Source organism: Brienomyrus brachyistius, chromosome 14 (genome assembly GCF_023856365.1).
Source record: "Brienomyrus brachyistius isolate T26 chromosome 14, BBRACH_0.4, whole genome shotgun sequence".
Taxonomy (NCBI): Eukaryota; Metazoa; Chordata; class Actinopteri; order Osteoglossiformes; family Mormyridae; genus Brienomyrus; species Brienomyrus brachyistius.
Window position 1 is genome coordinate 19,602,791 of NC_064546.1, and position 26,031 is coordinate 19,628,821.

A 26,031-nucleotide genomic window follows, 5' to 3' on the forward strand; every position below is an offset into this window, starting at 1 on the left:
ATTAACAGCAGAAATGTAACAAAGAGTTCAACAAGGGGTAGAAACTGGCACGTGCTTCAGTTACTGTATTTTCTGATTAGATGGCGCGTGTTATAAAAACGATGTGAATATGCAGCTGCTAAAAGGAAAGGATATAAAGCTCGAACTAAAGACTAAAGATCTAGATGACGTTTGATACATTAAGTTATTCATGTTTCTTGCTTTTTTAGTTGACATTGCAACAATTTATAAGTGATTCGGTTACATCATTAAGATACAATTACAAACTTAAATATATATATATATAACCACAACAAAAAATAATAGTTGTCAGTTCTTTCCAAGTCATAGGGTATAGTCTACTTTTAATGGATTCATTTTCTAGGTTTGGTCGATAACTTAATGTCTTTAAATGGCCTGATAGTTTAAAAATTTCGCGTGAAGTATCTGACAAATACCATGAATGCTTAAGATTTTCCGTCATCCTTTGATGTCGAAAACGCGAAAGAGGCTAATTAATTGCTTCATCCTGTATGTATGGAAAATGTATATATTTCAGTAAACAAAGCGCGGGTTTTGCATTGAAATACTGACGACTCATGGACATTGTGTGACAAGTGAATGGTCGGGACACTGCTATGTAATAACAAATCCGCACACTTGATTCGTTGATTCGCTTTTTTCATTTTCTCATGTATTGCATTCTGCGCAGATCTCCGCCGGATCTTTGAAGGCGCCGCATCACCTGGGATCTGTCATACATTTAAAAGTAAGCCAGCGGTGCGGGCTCCTCTCTAGCGCCAACACGTGGGCGAGCGGTGGGAGGGACAAGCGGTGAAAGTTCCATGACGTCTGCGCCGACAGAGGGGGTGATCAAGGGGCTCTCAGCCCTTACCGCACAAAACCCTTTCCGAGTAGGTTTCAGTGGTCTTTTAAAACGTATTATTTTGATTATTTAATGTTTGTTTCTTTGCTGTTTTACTTACATTATCTTTTATTATATTTATTTCTTTCTGTGCTACAGGACAAAGAAATATCATTTACACGGATCAAAAACCCCAATCTTATCTTATCTTATCTTATCTTATCTTATCTTATCTTAAGCTGTGCACAACCGTAGAGACCCCTAAGTCGACGTTCCGCAGAAAGGCCCCGTTCGGTCCATATAGTATTTTCTTTTAATGTAACGCCACAATGAGAAATTGCCCCATGTTATATTGTGTATTGCCATTTAAAATATTATGACACTTTATGGATGCCTTGTTTATAAGCAAATGAGAAACGTGCCAGGACTGCGCTGCAATGTTCTGCTTGACATTTTGTTTTACCGTTTGTATTGATCTGAGTGTGATTTGATTAATGATAATGGATTCTGCGGGCACTTTCGTATGTTGCAATCTAGGAAGAATGATTACATCAGGGTTTAATAACCACTTTAATTGTTAATAACTCCACTGGTTCATATACGCGTACTTTGTTATGAATAATAACAAATGCTTCCCTGAAACTCGGAGGGTTCAAGACCGCTATTTGGCATGATAGAGGTCACTTCATACTTAATGAGAAAGCATTTTAGTGTTTTATTCACGTTCCTTGGAATTGGGTGCAGCTCATCTTCTACTACCAGGAAACACTGAAACTGCGTTGTCGAGTTGCCGATAGACGAAAAACGCTGAACTCAATTATTATAACACTGGAGTAACTTTAGCACGTTGTTCATTAGGTTTTCCTACCAGAAGTACCATCAGAATTCCCTCATGTACATTAGAAAGGCTTTGTTCACTCCTTTGTTGCGCCATTTCAAACGTCAAAAAGTCATTAGACGACTTTCCAATCCCTTTTACTTTTACTTCTGCTCTTGGCAGCGCAAGCGATGAAATAAATCACAATATTTTCTTTTTAAGACCCGAGACAATTCTGTAAGCTGCTTCGCTTGGAGATTTATCGTAACTGCGTTATAAGGCAAGATGAGTTACTGGAGGCATGTGGGAATGACTTTACTGTATCGCTCTGTAATACATATTTAGGAAAGCATGCCAATCAGCAGAAAGGCTCGCTCTAAACCTTTCACGTTATGTGTTAAAAAATCATATTTACATGAATATGTCTGTTCTGAGCTTAGGGCCTCACTGAATTGCCATTCTTTTAGAAAGGCAAAACAAATGTATTATAGTTTCCGTATTATTTTTCTAGATATACATATGTGCATTATATATTTTTGCAAAAAAAAATGGTCAGTTCAAAATACCAGTACTCAACTGTTTCATATGACGATCGAATAACAGATTCCTTATTGTGTGCAAAAGACCATATACAGAGAGAAAGACGTTTACAGTTATTGATCATTCACTGTCTCCGTTTAAATCCTGTAAATAACGAAAAGTTATTCATGTGTACAAAGTAGATGCAACTTTGTATAGGACCATCTATGATTGTATATATGTAACTCCGATATTAAGGAAAATGACCACTAGATGGCAATGTCCTATCTGGCCAGAATACTTCCATTAATTTCCAGTAAATATCAGAACTCCATTCTAACAAGTGGTCAGAGTCAGGGTCATATTTAGAGTATTGTAAGTGTCCCTGGGCAACAACACGTCACACCGGAAAGTAACGGAAGTGATTGGTGAGTCACGACATTCAGAGATGAATATATAATTTTATCCATGGATTTATTTTATGTTCCACTACCTGTTGTACTGTTTAAGGACCTGCTGTTCACAATTAAAATATTCAATGGAAAATACCCAACCATCAATTAAATTTAAAATCTGAAAGTTATTTAGCTGCTTTAAATAAAAATATAGAAATCATCTGAGTAATATGACAAACAACCACGTAACAACTGCAATAGTAATTTAAAATCTGTCATCACCATGGCAACTGATTCTTTAATACCTGTTTGAAAACTGCTGCGTTTTCATTGCTTCCCAATGGCTAAAACTTTGGCTTTATGCTTTCAGGGCTGAACCCAGGACCACAGGAGGGTCAGAGGGGCATGGAGACCCTGGCAGATTCAGGGGACCCAGCAGGTGTGAGGGGCCCCAAAATGTATTGTCAGCCTCCCCCTATATACTGGGGGTTCTCTAGCAGTGGCCCAAAGTGACATTTTATCAAGGGGGGCAGAATCTCTATCTTTGTCTCCAGCAGTGCCTCTAGGTGAGTAGTTGTCTGTTATCCTTGAGTTATTGTGCTTTATTTTCCAAGTCCTCCTGTTTCCTCCCTCTGTCCCAATACATAAAGTTTGCATGTGTTTTCATTGCCCTTAGTGAATCACTGCCCTTAGTGAGTCACTGCTTTAAGTGAGACTTTTCTCTGACCTTAGTGAGTCACTGCCCGTAGTGACACTTTACACTACCCTTAGTGAGACTATACACTGTCCTTACTGAGACTTTACACTGCCCTTAGTGAGACTATACACTGTCCTTAATAAGACATTACACTGCCCTTAGTGAGACTATACACTGTCCTTAATGAGACATTACACTGCCCTTAGTGAGACTATACACTGTCCTTAATGAGACATTACACTGCCCTTAGTGAGACTATACACTGTCCTTAATAAGACATTACACTGCCCTTAGTGAGACTATACACTGTCCTTAATGAGACATTACACTGCCCTTAGTGAGACTATACACTGTCCTTAATGAGACATTACACTGCCCTTAGTGAGACTATACACTGTCCTTAATGAGACATTACACTGCCATTAGTGAAACTATACACTGTCCATAATGAGACTTTACACTACTTTTAGTGGCCTCCCATGCAGGGTGTTCCTTGCCTGACTGGGGTGGATTTATTATTTCTGGGGCTCCACTCCCCCTCCGTGTAGTGACTGTGGGCAAGACGGCCCCAAACAAATGTGAGGTTTGAGTGGTGCAAAAGATCGTTGCTGCTGTCTGGGATGGACGCCACATTCAGCACAACCCTACATTACAGAAACAGATGGTGCAATTAGACATCCACCACAACCATACACAGAGCAATTAGACATTGTCACAAGTCATGAATTCCACACCATTACCAGCCTGGGGTGTGAGCACAGTGATTCATGTATGGAAGCGTGTCATCTTCAAGAAACACATGTTTGTGAAATGTGGATGCTGGGGTGACCCCTAGGAATAACCCGATAACGCTGAACAAGTAACTTCACGATGAAATCAAACACCAGCTTTACAAAACAGCTGTAGGATAGCACAACAAAGTTGTAAACGATCTGACAGGGGCGTGTCGAACCATGTCAGCGAGTGATACGTATCCTATCATTTATTTACAAGTTGTCAACCGATCAGCTAGCTGACTCTTTAAATGCCGATATGTTTCCGTCTAAATAAGCTAGCTAGCAATTGCAGTCTATCCAAATTACAGCGTGTTACACTATCTCACTGCCAGCTTGGATAACTGAAGCACAAAATCTACAGCAAGACCAACATAAGAGATCTTCCATGGGTAAAACTATATCAATATTATCAGGCCCCTGGTCATCAGTTAGTGATTCTTAACTCCTCACTCACATGCTTTAGCTTGGCTATAGATCATTTATAGTAGCGTTATATCCAATAGGGGGAGCCACGCTACATACCCCTTCAGTACTATAACAGTCTAACTCCATGGGCCTTCAGAATATGACACCATTTTTATGTCAGAGACATTTGGCTAAAAGCACTAGGAAGGATGTAGCTGAGACTGAAGAAAATGCATCAAGGGAAGGGTGGCAATGTTCCCTGGCAGGTCGTACCATCTGGCTTGAGATGTCTCCAACAGATTTTTTGCTACTGGTTGCTAAGACAGCTAGAACACCTTCTGATTGCTGGGCTCGAACAGCCTGCAATTGCAGGCTGCTAATTATGATCTTCAGCCAAGGGTTATTCTTTGCCTACTTCCTCTAACCTAATCGTTTCCTGACCAGTGTTCTCACGGGCTGCTTCTCTAAAAGCAAGAGCGAAAAAGAGATTCCCGTCATTGCAGTGTCTCGGAGGTGAAGGGAGAGCTGGGAGAGATGTTTCTGGTATGAGCTGTGCAATCTCTGCGACGTGGAGGCTCGTAGAATGGAACCTCCCCCCCAACAGAACTTGCAGTGATCCTAGTCACCATTCATGTGTCGATTGCTTTCCAGGAATGGCAACGTGCAGGGAGTGTGCCAGGGTGGGGCTACAAAGGCACTGGGCCCAGCTGAAAGCTGATTGCCCCCTGCAATGACCCCTCCCCTATCGCAATTCAATTCAAAACAGATTATTGGCTAATGATAAAGTTGGCTTCTCTGCATGAATTATTGTCCCTCTTAAGTCCCCACCTTAAAAAATTCCATTTTGTTCCATTTTGGGTATAAAGCACCTTATATCGCTAAGCATTTCCGGTAATGAAATCTGAGGAATGTGGTAAAAGTCCATAACTTCCCATTTCTAGTATCTCACAGGTGCCTCTGTGTAGTCATGTGACACTGGAGCTCACACCTAGACGATTCACACATCAGAGGTCGCGACATGCAGGTCTCGCTTGTCATCCCAGGCGGGTGTCGCTGTCCCAGTGGCCTCCCGGAGCTTGCTGCAGCTGTGCTGTGAAGCAGGAAAAAAAGGGAAAAAGTTCTCAGCCCTGCCCATCCACGTAGACGAGCAAATGACAGAACAGTCGCTGGGTACATTGGGTCTTTAGTCATTAGCGGAGATGAGCGACAATATAATGGGCGGTGCTGATGTTTAAGAACCTTGGTGTCTCGCCCTAGTTGCTTAAGCTACAAATTAACCTGATTGAACCGCTTGCTGATTTTCCCCAACTCGAAATCTCATTAGCGCGTTGTCGGCTGCCGTTCTGATGAAAGAGATCATGTGCTCTTGCATGAATAATTAACCACTTGTGTGGCATGCTAGCACTGGCTGATGACATAATCTATGTACGTGCGTGTTTTTGGGAAGGGGGGGGTTCCTGGCTTAAAGAAAATAAAAAGCTCCCCTTTCATGTCCCCTGGTATTACCCCAAGAGCTACAAGCTACCTGACCTCTCTTCAGGAGCAAGTCTGAAGTCTAAAATTGGCCAAGCTTGTCTGGGCATTTGGCGTAAACCGACACGGCAGGATGGGTGGTGGGGGGGCGGGCAAGGAACCCTCCTGTTACTGACAGCCTGCCTCTCCTGGGGGGGGGGGGCAACAGGTGCCTTTGGCAACATTAGATCCTGAGGAATGGCAGGGCTACAGCGTGGCTTTGGGTGGTTGTTCTGTCTGAGGGACACCCACATCAACCATCAACAATGGCGGTCTAAGGGATTATTCCTGGAAATGTATACGGATCGCTAAGTATCATCCATGAAGGATGTTTGAGCATCTTAACCAGGCTGGATCCCGGCTGTCTCAGGTACCGGATCCATGGATCGGTTTGTTTCTCATTCGTCGCCGAGGCTTGGTGGAGAATCCAGTGGTCTCACGCCTCTGGTTTCTTGGTTTCAGTTCCTGGGCTCTGGCTCTGCTTGAGGAGATGGGGTGTTCGCCCCAAAGGGTGTGTGGGTTTCTGCTTTCCCGCGTCGGTGGCTCTTTGGGTTAGTTCCCTTTGATGGACTACCATCCCCACCACTGCATCACCCTGCCTCGTGCCCTGTGTCTCCTGGGATAGGTTCCAGGCTCACCCACAACTCCAGACTGTTGTAAATGTGAATGCATGCAAGGTGGTTATTAGTTATATGAAGTTACTAGTAAATAAAATACGCAGGAAATCCATTCTTATTTTTGGTATATACAGTAGCACAATTCTCTGTTAAACTATATGAATAGATTGCAAACCTGTATTTTGTCTTAAGTGGGGTGGATTACATTACTTTCCAGTGTTTTTTTTTAATGTTGTTGGTATATGGAGCTTTTTATTTAACAGTGGCTCAGATAGTGATGAGAAAGCCAGTCCTGCTTCCCCTTAAAATGTTTTTTTTTTTTGCCAGAAGGAGTTACTTTCCACACACGCTGGCAACCCTAGGGAGGTCCTTCTTCCTCCTGGGTCGCCTGCAGCTGCATCCCAGCGGTGGGAGCTGAGGTGCTGGATTCTATCCGATCTCAGCGAAAGGGTCGTGTTGCTGTAGGTACCGTTGCTGCACGTGGGCTATTACCACAGGCAGAAGATGCCTTTCTCTGCATTTATTTAGTAAGTAATTTTAGTAATAGTAAGTACTTCTAGTAAGTAGCTTTGTAGTATTCTTAAGACAGAATTGCACAGTGCTTACTCGCGCTTGTGGCATTCATAGAGTGCTGTGCATTCTTTTCCCTGGCAAATGTAGTATCAAATTCACCAAGACAAATTCTGGGTGCACGGAAATGTATCTGGTGCTTAAATTTGATTCTGAATCTGATTCACCGAGAGCTGGATTTACGGTGGCAATGTAGCTTTGGCTGAATGGGTGTGTTAATCTCCTTTGAACCTCTAGTGTCGATGTTGTCCTTGTTTCGGTAAGTTTATTTAAACTGGTATGCTGATTGTCCAAAAGAATGAGGCTTATTGTCAAAATAGCAGTTGGTGCTTATCTTAGTTAAGAGTTATATTGAATTGTGTTTAGCTATTTGCAGATATTTATCAGTACTTCTGCTATTTCAACATTTTGTTTATGATCATCATAACATTTTAACTGCAAAAACCCTACTTAATCACTAAACAGAGCACTCTGAATTGTCTGACTGTGTGCCCTGCTGAAAGTGTCTCTAAATGTGGGCTGTTGTATAATCCCTTTGGGGGCCCCATTTCTATTTTCGTTCCTGGATATGCGTCAGGACTGGGTATTTTCTCTGGTGACCATGTACTTGAGTAGGTCTCTTAATACACGCTCTATCAGTGTCTGACTTATGATTGATGGGAATTTCGTTCTGCTGCTTGGATTTACTGGAGACGACGGAGAATGGACTGGGGGGAATTTCAGGTTCCGAGGGCTGCTTCAGGATAACTGGACGTTATGGGTCTGAAGAGCTGATGTAAACCAGGTTGGTTGACAGATACATTTTCTTTCCTGGCATTTACTGCTACTGCTGGAAGGTGATTTCTTTGTTAAGGAACAGCGAGGCTGGCGGGGAGAATTTCAGCTGGTGTCTTTTGTTGTTGCGTTTTATTTCCTTCTTAGCACAATGTGTAGATGTCCTGTGCTAACATCTGCTAATGACAGCTCCTCTGGCCATGGCAGCCTGCAGCACTGTGCTGCTCATCTTGGGTAGCGGAACTGCCCATACCGCGGTAACTTGTGAGCCCCGTCCCGATGTAGGTGAGACGGTGCTGTGACCATTAGCTCGGCTGGTTCCGGTCCCTCGTTGCTTGAAAAAGCCACCATGCTATGGAGTGGTACCCATGACAGTATTGGCATAGAACAAAGTCACTTATTGTCTCCGATCGGAGGACATAGCTGTTAATTTTCAGAAAGGATGTGAAATGTCTTTATCTTGCAAATGATATCTCCATCTCTGAGGATCGAAACTAGAGGGGGGTCCGGAGAAAGGGGGGGGGGCTTTATCTCCGACGCACTACGTCATCGCACATGAGCACATCGTGATACCTTGGGCTCAGGGACTTGGGAACCGTGTTGGTTTTGGTCCCACAGTTTGCCTGCTCGTGTTGTCATCAATCTCTCCACCCCAGCCTGACTCTGACGTGCGTAATGCCACGCCAGGCTTACCGCTCTCCCCCACTCACCTGCGGGGAAAGTAGCGGTGAATTTGAAATGACCTTGAAATGAGTTTGAACAGCTCCAACATTTATCAGTTTCCGCCCCCCGCTTTCTGCTACCCCCACCTACCCGTAGCTGAGGCTAGGTGCAGAAGAATGCCTTTCATTCGTTTCTTCTTATACTTTTTCATCCTTCTGGGTCTGCATTTGTTTTTATACCTCTTCTATAGCATCTCCTACAAGAACCTTAGAACCTCATAATGTTGAGCCAAGAGTTCAAGTTTTGTGGAAATCGTTTTAATATTTCAGCCTCGTTTCACCCTTGTTGATCCATGAGCTTGGTGCATATTGTAACAAAGTCGTGATGTTAAATATGTATAAAGATACTGTCGGCAATATGCCCGCCACAAGTGTGGAAGGCGAGAGTTCCGCAGGCCCACGCTGGGACTGTACTGTACAGGTCTGGTTTCCTGAATTCTTCAGTACAGTGGTCGTGCATCTTTCAGTTATGCGCTTTTGTCCGTGAGCCATCCTCTTGGTTTATGCTTTATGGCTCTATCCCATCGTCAGATCTGCCAAGGGTCCTGCGGTTAGGCCTCCAGGCTGGCGGAATGAAACCGAGGTCGGGAGGAAGTGGATCTGCCCATGCCACGTCCAGAAGCGCCGGGCCTGTTGCCCAGCTGCCTGCTGCCTCGCTAACCGGTGGCTCTGGCGGTGATATCTGAGTGTAACTCCTGCCCCCGAGCTGAGCAATCTAGTCCTGCTCAGCCTAGTGCTTAAGTCGATGCTTCAACCTTCAGCTCTGGGTCACTTTTCCTTTATCTGTAGGGTGGGCGTCAGTTAGGGAGTTCGCCTTCACTCCCAGCCACCTTCTTTAACGTCAGATCTCTCTCTTATGCACTAAATACACCTTGCTTGCACTCTAAATGACTGTAAGTGTCTGTGCCATCACTGTTGCCAGGACTACATGTATCACGCTCCACCTGCTGTTGCTTAAAATAATTTACTAGAGGCTTCTGTGGGTTGGGAGGCTTCTTAACTAAGACAACCTTTGAATCACATGGTGGGGGATGGGGGGGGGGTGGGCTTACAGTAGTGGCCGATATTTACTATGGTGCAATTTGTAAACAGTGGACATGCAGGGGTCTTCAGCAGACGTGTAAATAGCAGGGCTGGTTCTGAAAAAAACACGATTAGGTTTTAATTGTTACACATGCTTTTAAAGCATCAATAACTGCTACAAGACAATAACAGCCTCTTTGAAGAAGAAGGCAGCCCGATGTCCTGGAAATTCCTGGAATAGCTTATTCCTCTCTGGAGTAAACATACGTCTGAGAGACATATTCTGATTTGTGTGGGTCATTTTTTTTTGTAGTGATATACCGCTCCCTAAAAGGGACAAGCACCAGGGAACCTTTATTATGATAATAATAATCATCATCATTAATATTATTATACTAATAATAGTTTCCCCTTTGTGTCACCAACATGAATAAAATGATACGACGTTAAATTGGATAGTGGAATATTTCACTGGCATTCATTTTGCTAATATTTAAATAATTTAAGGTATTTTTAAAAAATGAATGAATAAAATTAGAAATTATATCAAAGACTTCCGGACTCTTGATTTGGATCCTGTCAGTCTTTTGAATCTTTCCAGTTTAAACTTTGACTTTAAGTTTTTGTTTCTTGTAAAACAAAATGTTCCTGTGATGGAGGTTAAGCTATTTCTCCTTAATCCAGAGGTCTGAAGAGCAGGAAAACCTCCATATTTTCTAAATAAACCTCTGCCTGTTGCTTAATAGGCGAGAGCGTCCCACTCCCCCTTAGGCACACAAGCGTTTTTGCAGCGAAAGTTGAAGAGTAGAGTCAGTGACCAGTGGTGACACTCTCAGTAAATCCTCAAACCTCCGTCTCCTGGCAGGTAGCTTTTCTCTAAAGAAGTACTCAGAGGTCCCAGTCTGTGAGGGACGTGAATCAATCTCTGGCGATAATCCGCTCTGTTTGCCAATCCCTGACTTGGGCTTTGGCTCTGATTGCCAAGCATAGCCCGGAGTGTTCTGGAAAAAAAAAAAGACATTTTCAGAGAGACCATCGGTGTAACGGGGGGGGGGGGGGGGGGGGGTATATGAACGGCTTGGGGTGCTATTACACAACCAAAGTCATCCTGCGGGTATGTTGTAACTCCCTGTTCGGTTGTGAGAAATCGCTCTGAAGGCCAAAATATTTGTCAAGTAAAGTCATGCCGGGGAGGTTTGGGGTCTGGGGGCTGTGGGGTGCTTGGTGACAGCAGATGGGCTCAGAAGAATTTTACAGGCTGACTCACAGTGAGTACGACAGCCGGTCTGTTAGTTGTGTAATGGCACTTCTATAGTGTCCTTGAAAAGCAGCAGTGCTTTGGATCAATGAATCTGTAGTATGTATGTGCGTGTGCACATGTATTATTTTTTTTGCTTTGTACTCTTTCAGAGAATGGAAACCGAGCTCTGTTCGCCTGCCGTTTTGGCGTGTGTACGTCTGTGCCTGCCGTCGCCTGGCCAGGCTGCAGCAGGAGACGCGAGTGGGCGCTATCATTGAAAGGACGGCGAAAATCCCTCACTGCCTCCTCATCTTTCGGCTCCATTATGAAATTCTGATGCCTCGAGTCACCGGGATGGCAGGATTTGAGGAGATCTGTGATGTCGGAGGCACTTAAGCGACATCGCTTGACATTAGCATCGGGAGGCTAACCGGCATATTAGCGCGATGTGTAGTAGATACACGTGTGTGTCGTGTTATACTTTAAAAAAAAAATGATAAAGAGATGATAATTATACTGCCTTCACAAGGATAAGCAGTTGGAATATAGATGGATGGATGAATGGCCAGGGGAATGAATAATTTTAGTATAAAGCTACCTCAGAAATTATTACAAAGAATTACAGGGAAGAGGTTACTCACTAAACATCATCCAAAGTCTCAATATAGCACTTTTTCCACTATAATAATGTTGACACACAGGGGGATCCATTAATTTTTTCCTTGGGGGTCTGAATGTTCTTAACTGGTCTGCAGTGTGCAGTTGTGATTGGTTTTCCACCCTTTGGGACAGCGGCAAAACAGGTGAGCGTTCGTGACAGAGTGCTATGTGCTAGCAGCAGCCGGGAAGCCTTATGTTGCTTTGGCTGTAGAATCGTCAAACCGGCACAGGTGGACCTGACGAGGCAGTCATCCGTTCCCATGGTTTCCTGTGGTTTCCATGGCGTCTCAGAGCCAGCAGAGAGCCAGACTTGACCTCATTGCTCTTCACGAAGTGATGTTTCACAGCAACTGAAAGATTTCTGCTTGTTTTGCACAGTTTGAAATCAGAATTTTTATATATATATATATGTTTGTGTGTGTGTGTGTTTGTGTATATATGGGAAGCCTAAGGTCTCCCAAGTTTAGATTTGGGACTTGGGAGGGGGGGGGTAGCACATTAAACACAATTCTGCTTGTAACATAGATGACAATCAAAATTGATCATGAATGATGGATTCTGTTGGGATTAAGCGGTTTCTGAAAATGGATGGATGGATGGATGGATGGATAATGGATTTTATAGCATTAAATGTATATAGGAGTAGCTGACATGCATTACATTCTGCACCTGGTTATGTCTGCTTCACTGTGTTGAACTTCTTAGCATTTATCTATTAAACTAATTAGCTATTAAACTTATTTCCACTGTGTTTCCCTCTTCTTTTACTACATTTAATCGCCAAATGGAATTTATTTATTTGCTTCATTATCTCAAGTCAAAAGTCTGTGATGCAGTATCGGGATAAATCAAATGATGTGTTGTGGATATACAGTTGTACATGGTGTTTTTTTTAAAGATATTGCTTTGAAAGTTGGATCCTACTCATTCATATTTATAAGCACCACATTCTGGGGGGGCGGGAGGGGGGGTTCTTTAGAATGGGTGAAATTGTAGAATCTTAATGGGAAAACGAATTGTAGTTTTGCACTGAAGTACTGCTGAAGGTTATGGGTGCTTCTTTTCACTCTGTTTCCTTTGTGTTTTCTGGAGAGATTGGAAAAAGGTTTTCTTTCAGTACTACGTTTAAAACTCTTACAAAAGTGTCACAAATTTTTTATATTTTTATGTTAGTCTGTAATGTTAAAGTCAATGCTGCTTTGCCTAAATCTGTCTCAGACATTTTTTATCATTCATTAATCCGACTGACAAAAAAAAAAAGACACGCTTGCAATTTTACCTGAACTGGTTATTTTGCCAGATTCCAGTGTAGTCAAATAAGCTGGTTTCCTTCCTCCGAGACGCGTATTATGTGAGACGGCGGGAGCATAAATTGTAAAAAGTCTGCACTTTGAGTTAGAGACAGATTATTTAGCCATATGAAGGCTGTGGGTTTGTCATCTGGGGGATGATGTCATATTCAAATTGTATCTTGCTTAGGCCCAGATAATGTTACAAGAAAATCGTCTTGCATATAGGAATTAAGAGGTTATATTTTTTGCCCGTGTCCAGCAACCATTTAACATCTCAGGTAACAAATTTCTTAAAATGGATTACTGGTTGTGCAAATCATTTGTCAGGGGCTGCAGTTTTGCTCAGAGTACTAATTTCAAATTTTGCTGAAATAATCGGGGTGGCATGGTGGTGCAGTGGTTAGCACTGTTGCCTCACACCTCTGTGGCCCGGGTTAGAGTCTCCGCCTGGGTCACATGTGTGTGGAGTTTGCATGTTCTACCGATGTCGTCGTTGGGTTTCCTCCGGTTTCCCCCCACAGTCCAAAAACATGCTGAGGCTAATTGGACTTATTGCCCATAGGTGTGCATGTGTGAGTGACTGGTGTGTGAGTGTGCCCTGCGATGGGCTGGCCCCCATCCTGGGTTGTTCCCTGCCTCGTGCCCATTGCTTCCGGGATAGGCTCTGGACCCCCCGCAACCCAGTAGGATAAGCGGTTTGGAAAATGGATGGATAGATGGATGCTGAAGTAATCATTAGGGGGGCAAATAATCAAGGACATCGATCATACAAATAACTAATGTTTGCATGTAAAAACTATTTTGGAACTTTAAATTTCATTTATTTTAAATTTCAGCTTTTACACTTCAATATTATTCTTCATTAAAGAACATGCATGATTATTAGTGAAAAATAATTATTTTTATCTTATTTCTAGTGCCTTATTAACTCCTGTTTTTTATGTTCTTTTTCAGATACCATGTTAATTGTGCGGGCAAGCAGATGGAAACAACACAGGAATGAATTCATTTGTTGTGTTAAGCCTGATTTGTATGAACTTGTTTTGAAAGCGAGCAAATCAGCGAGATGGTAAAAATGTGCCAAACTGTGAAGAAATCTGGTATAAGCAAGGAAGACTTTTGTAATAAAATCAGCACCACCTAGGTGGACTCATGTGAGGTCAAGATGCAGCAGCCAGCCGCTGAAGAATACCCTTCTGGAGAAGACAATTAATATGTCCGCAGAGTCAGGAGCTCTTTGACCATCATCCCTTTGGACATTCCCTGCAGAGCAAAGGCTGAACATGGAGCCACCTGAATCGGGTGTCGGGCAAACATCTAAAGTGGAGACCCGAGAGAGGAAGACGGACGAAGGCGCAGGCATTTCGGCACCCACAGTCAGCACCAAAAGAAGCACTTTTGCGGATTCAAAAGGGAAAGGTTATGCACAGCTGGGCTCGCGAAGATGTTTGGCAGAAGAGCATTTTGGCAAAGAGCTTTCTTCTGTGGCGGGCCAGTCGCCTCTAGAAAGACAGTGCACACAGCGTTGTCCTCGCGGTTACTCCTACCGCTTACGGCATTCGAACCAACAGAAGCCTAAGCAGAAAGGGTCCCTGGCGGGGGCGAAACCACCGGCTGACCCGGAAATGCTTGCCTCGCCATTGATTGGCCAGTTGCAGCTCCACGCGTCAGGGCAACAGGCTGATCTCCCTTGCAGGAACTCTCCGCGCGTACCTACCTCTTTCAGCCAGACTTCCCAGTCAGGGATCGATCAGCTAGGGGGCATGCTCAGGAAAGTGCCAAAATCAAAGAAACCCGGAAAATATGTCTGTCATTATTGCGGAAGGGCTTGCGCTAAGCCTAGTGTGTTAAAAAAACACATTCGGTCCCACACAGGAGAACGGCCGTACCCGTGTATTCCTTGTGGTTTCTCCTTTAAGACCAAGAGCAACTTGTACAAACACAAAAAGTCACATGCTCATAGTGTTAAGGCAGGGCTGATCCCATTCTCGGAGCTGACGTCTGTGTGTAAAGGTGTCGATCCGTCATCGCTGGGCGGAGAAGCCGAAGTGCACTCCGATTACGAGCAGAACACTGACACAGATGAAGAGTCTGCCGCGTTCTTGAGCAAAGGCAGCCCCGTCCCTCGCATATCTCTCGCGGCAGACAGAAGCATCATGGCAATTGGACCGGACTGTACTCAGTCAGCTGAAGAGCTGATAGCGACGCCTAAGGAGGTTCCCATTGTTGTCGCGTCAGAACGGGGAATCCCGTGCACGGTGGGGGAATGCCCTTGGTTCACAGATATCAATATCAGTGGTCATCGGAGTAGTGGGGATGAGTTTCCCACTATCAAACAGAAACTGGCTCTGAGGCTCACTGGGAAAAAAGGGCAAGACTCTGGAACTTCTATGAACCTTCTGAGCCCACACAGCAAAGGCAGCACCGACTCGGGCTACTTCTCACGCTCAGAAAGCGCCGAGCAGCAGATCAGCCCACCCAACACAAACGCTAAATCCTATGAGGAAATTATGTTTGGAAAGTTTTACAAACTTGGCCCAAGGTCCAGGCAGACCGTTCCAATGGCGATGGCCAAAGTCACCAGCCCAGACAGAAATATTATTAATATACAGGACAAATCGAACACGACGCCAGGTTCAGGAATAGGCAAGGCTTTGGAGTGTCATAAATCCTGTCATTACACAAAAGATGAGAAATTAATTAACCCAATTCATCAGAATGTTACCACATTTTTGAGGGATGATGTAGATTCACAAATGAAAATAAGCTCATTCCCTAGGCAGTATTCTCCCAATTTCTGCCAAATTGCCACAAGTCCCTCAGAAGTTGTGCCTGACACCGGGCCTCTGGTGAGAAGCAACTCAGTGCCAACGCCGCCAGCAGGGAACCTAAGTGCGCCGCAAGGATTACAGGGGAGTCACTCATTTGATGAGAGGATGACCTCTGACACTGGCTTTTATCGGAGTTCAGTGGGTCTGAGGAGGCTTAGGAGACAAGCTGCATTTGAGTTCATTGCCCACGAGGGACACATGGAACATGATAACTCAGGAACCAGTTCCAAAAACATTTTTCCACCACCTGGGACAGTACAATTAGACGAACATATTCCTTCATTGTCAGACTTAAAAGGACATGGCTCATACTCTTCTAGCATAGAGGGCTACCCTGAAGTTCTGGGTCAGGTCAGAGTTATGCATCACAAACAGGTGACCGAAATCGCCACGAGAAAACGAAGGAAGAAAAAGAGTGTCGGCGATGAAGAAGACTTCCCCATTCAACATGACAATGATTTTGACAGTTCGGTTGAGATGCTTGCTACCGAGTACGATTCAAAACAAGAACATCAGGATGGTTTCAGAAGAGCATTTACTGGTATAGGACAGCTGTACAGTATACATAGGGAACCAGAGAATTTAGCTACTGGTACCTGCATGGCAACAGATGAAACAGTGCTCATTTCAGACCTTGACAGGAAGACTGGAGGGAATGTAATTTCAGTTATTCAGCACACAAACTCTTTAAGTAGGCCCAGCTCTTTTGAGAAGTCGGACTCAATTGACCAAACTTTCCACCCACTGGGTACACTCGCTGGCCAGTATTTGGAGCAGTCCGACTCGGAAAAACCTGGAGAAGCGCATGGTTCAGACCCGAAAAGGTCTAGCCACACGGAGCTGCAACAGATGGGCAGCGAACCAGCAGACCAATCTTATCGGTTGCCGCACAAACTGGTCCGTCAAGCTAACATCCAAGTGCCTGAAATCAGAGTGACAGAGGAGCCCGACAAACCAGAAGAGGGGCCAGATACATCAAATAAAGAATCGGAGAAGCATGTGGAGGACTTCCAATGGCCGCAGAGAAGTGAAACCCTGTCTCAGCTTCCTGCGGAGAAGTTGCCTCCGAAAAAGAAACGACTGCGCCTGGCTGAAATGGAACACTCCTCTGGGGAATCTAGCTTTGAATCGACCTGCACCAGCCTCTCCCGGAGCCCCAGCCAAGAGAGTCATTTGTCTCCCAGCTCAAGCTTCTCAATGTCATTTGACAGGGAGGAAAGTAATAAGTCGGCCTCGCCGGCTAAGCAGGACGACTTTGGCAAGCAGTCCGAGTTCTTAACTGTGCCATGCAGCGGACGCACTCTCCCTGTACGCAACCAGTCCCAGCGGAAGGAGGTGAGGCGCTCCTCTTCGGAGCAGACAGCGTGTGTCTTAAACGCAGAGGTGCCGGAGATCCGCAGCAAGTCGTTCGACTATGCGGGGCTGTTGTCTTCGTCGAACTTGGGTGACGTCTATGGTAGCGCTTCAGCAATGAAGGAACGCAGACGGGGTTATCTAGTTAGACAGGCACCGCTAAGCGTATATCCCGAATCCGTCACGCAAGACAAGGGCTTAGATTTGAAAATTAAGGAAGAACAACTAGAAAGCAACAGTTCCCCTCTATTACACAGCCTATGGCTGAGTACTCCCTCATCTTTGACCGAAAGACCGAACGGCTCCCCGGCTTACGATGTGGCTTTATCGAGCAAAGGTGAAGACAGCCATCCAGGGACAGGTTTCCTGAAGCAGAGAACATCTCACTTGCTGGAGCATCAACGTGAACATTGGTCAACTGAAGCCCTTAAAAAAGAGTTGATAGGGAAACCTGCCACCCTGTCGCCTCAGTCAGAAGTGTTCTGTCAGTCGGAGTTAACACAGAGACCGTATCTTCCAAGGGCTTCTCCTTGGAGTCTCAGTGATCTCCTGTCTAAAGCCTTTTCTGGTAGCACAGGGCTTCTGCAACCATTTCAAACTATCCTACCCCCTGAAATTGCTGGTTCTCAGCCACCTCCACCGGACACGTCAGTTCCTGTCAGGATTCAAACACAGGTGCCATCTTTTGGTAGCGTCATGTATACAACCGTCTCCCAGATACTAGCTACCCATTCCCAAAGTAACAGTTCAGCTATGGCTATTTGCAATGTCAAGGATAATACTTCGTACACAAAGACCAGTTCAAATGATGGAAAGGTGTTTAGTTTACCCCATATATTAAGTAATGCTAATGAACCTGTGCATTATCCATTATGGAAATTACAAGAAGTTAAGCCTGCCAGAATGAACACAGGAATTCCTCTGACTTTGACCTCTGGAACCATCTCAACCACTGATGCTTCAGGTACTGGTGGAAATAAACGCATATTATCCCCAGCCAATAGCGTGGAGCTCTTCATTGAAACCAAACAGCAAAAACGCGTTAAGGAGGAAAAAATGTACGGTCAGATTGTGGAAGAGCTCAGTGCTGTGGAGCTCGACAATACCCGTGTGACAAAAGCCAGCGGGAAGTCACAGAAGTCTGACCTTAAGAGCCGTGGGTCAGCTGACTACCAGAAGAGAATGTCAGCTTCACCGCTGTTACATTTACCCTCCACGGTCGTCGCCTTACCTGCAGCCGAACCTCATTTACAAGGGGTAGTAGACACCCGCGAAGGAATGCATTCCCCAGAGAGCCTAGACATTGATGAACCTTACCCACCTGCAGCTGAAATCCAAGAGATGATGGACAGTAAGGCACCCTTAAAGATGCTGGTAGAGATTGCTACCAGTCAAGATAGCACTATCATGGGGAGTACGATTTTGCTCGCTGATGTTGGTCGTGACCAAATGATTTCTCAGTTCCCTAGTCTTTGCACGTCCACGAGTGTGAGCTGGTGTTTCTTGAATTATACAAAGCCAAACATAGCTCAGACCAGCTCCATCGCCTCTGTTTACGGTTCTTGGTTTGTAAGCTCTTATAATCCAAATCCACCTGACCTAAACACAAAGACAAGCCTAGCATTGCTGCGTTCCAAGCAGAGGAAGACTGCAGAGTCATACACGACGGCTTCCATGTATCCGCAGGGAACTGGGAAAGTTGTTTCCTCGCTCTTGTGGAAACAGAAGTTTGACCAGGTGAGTATATAGCTATTAGCATTAGCATCAGGGTACATTATAATATCACTTTTAATAAGTAAAACCATTCATAATAGCGAATGTTTTATTTCATGTTATTATCAGTCAGTATCTAGCTGACCATTAAAACATTTGTCTTCTGGTTTAGAAAAATATGTGTTTTTTTGTTTTTATCACATGGACGGTTTTCTCTGTATTTCATGCTCAGGAGAAACCAGAAGTCATGCAGCTAGATGTGAAGCTGGAGAAAAGAACAAAAGAGTCCAACGTCAGAGAGCGAGTAGCTGAGGGCAACAGGCACAAGGAGTCTTCAGCAAAGACGGCCGAGCCAAACCGCATCAAGATTTTTGAAGGAGGGTAAGTGCAGGGGGCTTCTCTGTGCAAGCGTGTGTGAGTCCCCCCCCCCCACAAAAAAATACACTAAGTTAAAACAACAAGTAGCACGTACCAGACACTTTACCTCACATTTTCAAAGTTCAGATCTCACCTCTGTTGGGTGTTTGTGGAGTTTCCATGTTCTCCCTATGTCACACAAATTTCATAGTCCAGAAACATTTCATTAGGATAATTAGTGTCTCTTAATTGTCTATAGTTTGTACCTGGCCATGTATATATTATTTTATGGGGACCAGGTGTCCCCACAGTGTGACTAAAAATCTGTGACTGCAATCAAAAAACTAAAACAATCGAATGTTTTGTTTGGTTACTTATGGGTTAGGAATGGGAAGGGGTGAAGGTCGTCATAACTGGGGCATAATTGGTGAGTCCCTACAAACATATATATAACTGATCTGTGTGTGTGTGTGTGTGTGTGTGTGTGTGTGTGTGAATGTGGATTGGTATCCCATCCAGGCTGTGTCCTGTGATGTGCTGCAAAGCCCCTGGTGATACTGAGCAGATTAAACAGTTAGATGTTACATGGTTAGTTATCTAGCTGGAGCACCGCTGGTCTGCTATGATAAGACTTTTATATATATATATATATATATATATATATATATATATATATATATATATAAATCTGACAGTCTTGCTTTAAAAATGACATACTATAAGAATGAAACCCAGAAGATGAGTGCACATTAATGGGGTTACTTGTCTAACCATGAAGTATACTACATTTTTACTGTGGTTTAATGGCTCGTAGTGTGTAACAGCATCAAAAAGAGCAGAGTTTTCAGCTGTAATGCTTGGTTTTCTCGCTTGCCAGCAGAATCCCTTCCCGCAGGTGTGATCTATGTCTCCACGCAACATTATAAACCTGATACATGAGTCACTCTCGTTTACTGACAAATTGTGAATATTTCATGCAGTGCCTGTAAAAAAAAAATCTATTTTTAAACATCCCAGAAGTAAGCTGTGCTTATTTATTTATCTGATGCAGTGTGTGTCTGTGACAACCCAATGGAAAAGTTCATAAGAATATAGCAAAACTGTTTATGAGAGATTTTCGTCTGCTGTGCTTTGGCATGACTTAGGATGCTAGGCTACATTTGGTTTAATTAACATGAGCTTGGTGAATATGATTCAAGATTTAAGTATTTTTTTGCTCATGCGCAACAAGTATATTACAGTGCATTCTTGTTAAGCTATATCCAGTACAAGAATGACAAACAGCTACTAACAAATAAATAGCCAGTAGATGCACGAGTAACAGCTAGGCATCACGATTAGCATAAAATGCAGGTGCAAGTAATATCAGATTGGTCCAGCATTAGTTTTTAGCCAGTAGCTTCCATGTTAGGCTCTGCCCGTGACCCTGAATAGGACAAGTGGGCACAGAAGATTGATGGATGGATGCATGGGTGATGATGGATAGCGTTGGAGTCACCAAATTGTTTGTATCTGTGAATGTCTGTGTGAATAGTATGTGTGTCCTACGGTGTGTTGGTTCCCCATCCAGGGTTATTCTCTACCTGGTGTTCGTAGCATCCAGGATAGACCCCGGACTCCTGCAACACTGAATAGGACAAGTGGGTACAGAAACGTGATGGATGGATGGATGGATGATTATGGATAGCTTGGGAGGAAGAAACTCTTCTTAAATCTGATACTTGATGTCATCATGCTGCAAAACCTTCAATCGGACTCTAGGGGTGATAAAAGCTTGCGGCCAGGATGGTGTAGGTCCAGTGACATCCCATGATTTATTGCGGCAGCGGTCGATGTGTATCCAATGAATGGATGGCTGTCCGGTCCCTGTGATCTTTTGGGCCGGCCTGCTTGCAGAATATGCTGTGCAATATCACATCTCCTGATGTTAAGGCCTGCTTGGGTTCCAGGTACAAATCCAATGAAGATTACGTCTATGTGAGGGGCCGGGGCAGGGGGAAGTACATCTGCGAGGAATGTGGCATCCGCTGCAAGAAGCCCAGCATGCTGAAGAAGCACATCCGCACACACACCGACGTCCGGCCATACGTCTGCAAGTTCTGCAATTTCGCCTTCAAGACGAAAGGTCGTTTTTCTAGAATGTATCATGTTTGTTTGTTTGGTAAAACAAACAAACAAAAAACAATGTTGACCTGGACTTCTTTGATTTCTGATTTAGGAAACCTGACGAAACACATGAAGTCCAAGGCACACATGAAGAAATGCGTGGAGCTTGGCGTGTCTTTGACGTCTGTGGAGACACCAGAGGCCGAGGAAGCTGGTAGGCAGCAGAATTACTGCATTTATTCCTGTAAATATAAAATGTTTAGCATCGACTTCCTTTACTTGGTTTGAGCTTGCAGCCGAGCATCACAAAGGCGTAATTAGTGTGTCTATCATATGCTTTGTTTTAGACAATGTGGATGAAGGACAGCGGGCACCTTGGAAGTCAGACCGAACGGGAGTAATTGCTGAGCACCAGTTCTCTGACGCCGATGACTCTGAAGGGGTCGAAGAGGAAGCTGATGAGAATGAGGAGGACGATGATGAGGATGAAGATTACGAGGGCGACTCCACACCCCGGACACGTTCCCGAAGCACAAGCCCCCAGCTGTCTGGGTCACCCTCTGTGCCCATCACTGCCTCCGCGGTGTCCCTGGGGGCCTCTTCGGACTTCCCATACCCAGCTGCCAGGCAGCCACTCTTCGGGCTGCCTGACATCCAGCTAAGACAAAAAGGTGATAGGGCTTGCAGGGCACAGATGGTGGAGGGCCAGAGGTCCACGCAAGGGCTGACAGGCGATGAGCATGAGAAAAGCCTTAATATGGCTGGCTGCTTGGACAAGACCTCTGCACTGTCACCAGAACACAGCTTCACTACCACCGATTTCTCTCCATCTAGTCTGCCATCCCCTGGCTACGACTCATCACCACACAGGGAGCCCTCGCCCACACCGCACAGGTACCTGTGTCCTTCGCGGGAACTCCTATCCCAGGGGCACCTGAGGCATGTGTCTCCAAAGAAGGACGTCTCCATCAGGCGGGGCTTCTCTCCACGAGCGCACTCCTCCACTGACCTGATCGCTAGGCCTGTGTCGCCGGGAAGAGACATAACTTGCAAACGTGAGCTGTCTCCCAGGAGTCGACACCGAGGCACCATAAGGCCTGTGTCACCTCGGAGGGGAATGCACCATCACAGCGTCCCCTGGAACCAGGGATCGAACCTACCGTCAGAATTTACCACATTCGACAGTCGCTCAGATGTAAACATGGTAGGTATCATTGGATATTTCATTTCTTTGATGAAGAAAAACACCTTTTGAGAAATTTTGGATTTCTGTATTGTCTTGTTCATTAGTTCTGTCTTGTTGTTCAAATTGTTTTGATTCTCCTTTGACAAAAACGTGATACAAATGAAATCTCTGGTTTCAGGAGCAGAGGAAAAGCTCTCCCCAAACATCACACCTTCCCAGTGAAGACCACCGCAGCTTAGTACCTCCAAGTACCCAGCAGGGTCTCTTCAGTCATCTCCCCATGCATTCCCAGCTTCTGGTACGGACTCCGGTCTCCACCGTGCCCATTGGGGGGATCCAGATGGTCCCAGCAGCACCGCTGTCTGCCGGAGGTCTGCTGAAGAACACGCTTAGCGAAGCCGTTGCCGGCACCGTGCCCTTCCGGCATGGCGAAGCTAGCCGTAAAGTGGCGGGCGTCTTTCCCGGAAAGGAGGAGGGGCTGTCCGTTCCCACCCCCCAGAGAGTCAGCCAGGATGCCGGGGACAAGGCCGGCGTGCCGGACGAGAGTGTGCAGATCTGCATGAAGGCCATCGCCTCCCTCAGGATCAGCGCGGAAGAAGCCGCGCATCCCGATGACCGCCGGAAGCAAGAGCATCCCGATGACCGCCAGCCGCCTTCCCCGGCTTCCCATCCTCGCGTGAATTCCTGAGACGACACACGGGTCACAGATGCAGCACTGTAGCGGTTTCCGATATCCGCACTGTCCCAGGACTGACGTGTCAGCTTTCCCCCACCCCTGGCCGACTCGGCTCTGGACGGCTCGGGCTTGGCGTATCCTCCATCGCCCTGGGCAGCCTTCTGCACTGCGAGTTCCAGGAAGAGATTTACTGGCAAAATGACCTGAGGGCATTACCAATAAGCACAACAAAAACTGGACAAGGAGTCACGGATCACAGGCAAAAAATGGATAATACACGCAAACACATACACAAACACACAGAATTCAAACACCATACATTGGTACTGAAGTCTTTACATATACCAATAATTTAATATTGTAGTTTGAATGTAAAGTACTGTATTGCATGCCTTTTATAACATCGAATTCCAGTAATTACGAGTTAAAAAGTGGTTGTGTATGGTTATACTGTATATATTGACATGTATGTCTGGCCAAAATTGCTCATAGAGGTTTTTTGTCCAATCTGGTACTTCTCAATGTTATGATATGTGTGCCTTTTCTTTATTTTTGTGCTATGATTAAGTCTATATTGAGAATGGAGAGATGTACATATATTTCGTTTGTGTAAATTACCTTTGTAATAAATTTGAACTTAACAGGAGTCTGAGAGATGTGAAGTATTAATACACGTGAGGTTGCACTGAAACATATTTTTACATGAATGGAGTCTAAATATTTTTGTGTACAGCTGCTACTCTGAAATTGTATTTACGGTGGTATGTAATTATTATCGTTGCCTCTTTGTATGTATCGATCTCTGTCACTAAATCTGAAAAACAAATACGGAATATGTATAGTGTAAAATTGCTTTATGTATAATAAACCTTAATGTCTGTATATGCATATATATGATGAGATTAACATTTTAAGATCATGTTTGGTGCATTTGTTGCAAGGTACTGCTGCTATAAATATGTATATGAAATTTTAACGAGCAAAGATCTTAGGGTACTATCGTAATATATAACAGATTGGAATTTTAAAAAGTGCTAGCATTTTAAATGAATGTTTGTTAAATGTGTACAAAAATGAAAATAAACAGCACTTTTTCTTGAGTCTAAGTGTGTAGAAACTAGCTGGATTAAGTGGATGGAATTTAAATGGCGATTCATTGAAAATCTGTTGGCCTTAACTAAATTAATTAAACTTGACATCCTATTACAGGTAGGCTATAGTTTACGTATGTATATATAAATATCAGTGTTATCTGCTTATCGTCTATACTCACTGCACTTTGTTACTTGTGAATCATGTCATTATAACTTAAGCTGTGAGGCTGCAAAAACTGACACAGTACTTACAGGATATTATAAACAAAAATTAGTATTTTTCTTATGTGTAATTAATAATAGCTTTCCTACTTGTTCATTTCTTTTGATTAGTCTTCTGCCCCACTTTGTAAATCTGTGCTTTTCTTCAGTGCGTAACTTCAGTGCGTAACTTCAGTGCGTAACTTCAGTGGCGCCATAGCAATAAATGAAAAGGACGTTAACCAAATAGCCCGTAAAGTCTGATTTTCGTAAATGTGCTTCTTTGTCAAGCGGTGATAATTTCAATGTCCATTCATCAATCTGCTGGAACTACTTGTAGTTTTAACCGGTGGCACAATATACACATACACAATAATAATTTATGATTTTAGCTAATTGCAATATTTTGAATAATTGTTTAAAAGGGGCAAGAGAAAAGCATTTCAGTGATTTTTGATAAAACAACATGGCATGCTAAATGGTCAAAATGCTGATTGTTATATTTTTAGGACAAGAATTTCTAATGTAAAAAAATTCTTGAGAAAATTCTATGTAAAAAAGTAGAAATATACACTGTATACATGCGCATGCTGAACTGACTACACAGTATCCATACAAACAATACCATTTAATGTAAATTCGCAAATTATTATTGTAAATGTGATCCAGGTTGCACAACTGTCCTCAAAATACATTAAGGCCTCATATGTACATACTTGGGGTGGCATGGTGGTGCAGTGGTTTGCACTGTTGCCTCACACCTCTGGGACCCAGGTTCGAGTCTCCGCCTGGGTCACATGTGTGTGGAGTTTGCATGCTCTCCTCATGTCATCGTGGGGTTTCCTCCGGGTACTCCGGTTTCCCCCCACAGTCCAAAGACATACTGAGGCTGATTGGAGTTAATAAATTGTCCATGTTAGTGACTGGTGTGTGAGTGAATGGTGTGTGAGTGTGCCCTGCGATGGGCTGGCCCCCCATCCTGGGTTGTTCCCTGCCTCGTGCCCATTGCTTCCGGGATAGGCTCCGGACCCCCCGCGACCCAGTAGGATAAGCGGTTTGGAAAATGGATGGATGGATGTCATTTATATGTTTAGAGATATTAATGAAGATACTTAATCCAGTGATATCTAAGTGAAATAAAGAACAATGTAACTGGCAGGTAATTCACAGTCAGACTTAACCTTAACGTGCCTTGGCCTTATTGTGTGTTTCCAAATTCATTAGGCAGTAGCAAGATAATCACTGACCCGTCAAACAAATGAATTTCCAACAGAGTGTCTGAGAAAATCCCTGCTGCTCGCAGCGACACCGCGATCGCAGTAAAGTAAAGGTGAAGCTGAACCTTTTCTCTAAGGCGCAAAATTGTAACGTCAAGGCACTGAGGCAGGACTGGCTCGACCTTTTCAGGGGGCCTAGGCTTCAGTTGAGAGGTCACCCTACCAAGAAAATCGATGATCATTTCACTTCCTCTGCAACACAGGTAATTTGGGGCCCTAACCAACTCCCTCTTCTGCTTATATTGGAGTCTTCCCTAGTATTAATAACTACTTGGCAGATTGACTCATGGGGCAGCAAGGTAACTTCACATCTCCTGCACTGGAGGCTCCTTTCCTGGCTCCAGCCCTGTGTGTGTGAAGGTTGAAGCTCTCCT

General features: G+C 44.3%; 1 protein-coding gene across 5 annotated transcripts; it reads left to right on the top strand.

Annotated features, from left to right (window-relative positions):
* The first annotated feature begins 293 nt into the window (after positions 1–293).
* Positions 294–24,185, top strand: hivep2b (HIVEP zinc finger 2b). Of its 5 annotated transcripts, none has more exons than XM_048974018.1 (8): positions 294–893; positions 2,946–3,141; positions 13,818–18,784; positions 18,993–19,141; positions 21,067–21,242; positions 21,336–21,437; positions 21,571–22,427; positions 22,588–24,185. In XM_048974018.1, exons 3-8 carry the CDS (start codon positions 14,147–14,149, stop codon positions 23,095–23,097), a joined length of 6,432 nt encoding a protein of 2,143 aa, XP_048829975.1. In that variant the 5' UTR covers positions 294–893; positions 2,946–3,141; positions 13,818–14,146; the 3' UTR covers positions 23,098–24,185. The 5 variants fall into 5 exon arrangements, with proteins under 5 accessions (XP_048829975.1, XP_048829976.1, XP_048829977.1 ...); XM_048974019.1 differs by having other exon boundaries at positions 294–748; XM_048974020.1 differs by lacking the exons at positions 294–893; positions 2,946–3,141 and adding an exon at positions 6,211–6,335.
* Positions 24,186–26,031: the final 1,846 nt, after the last annotated feature.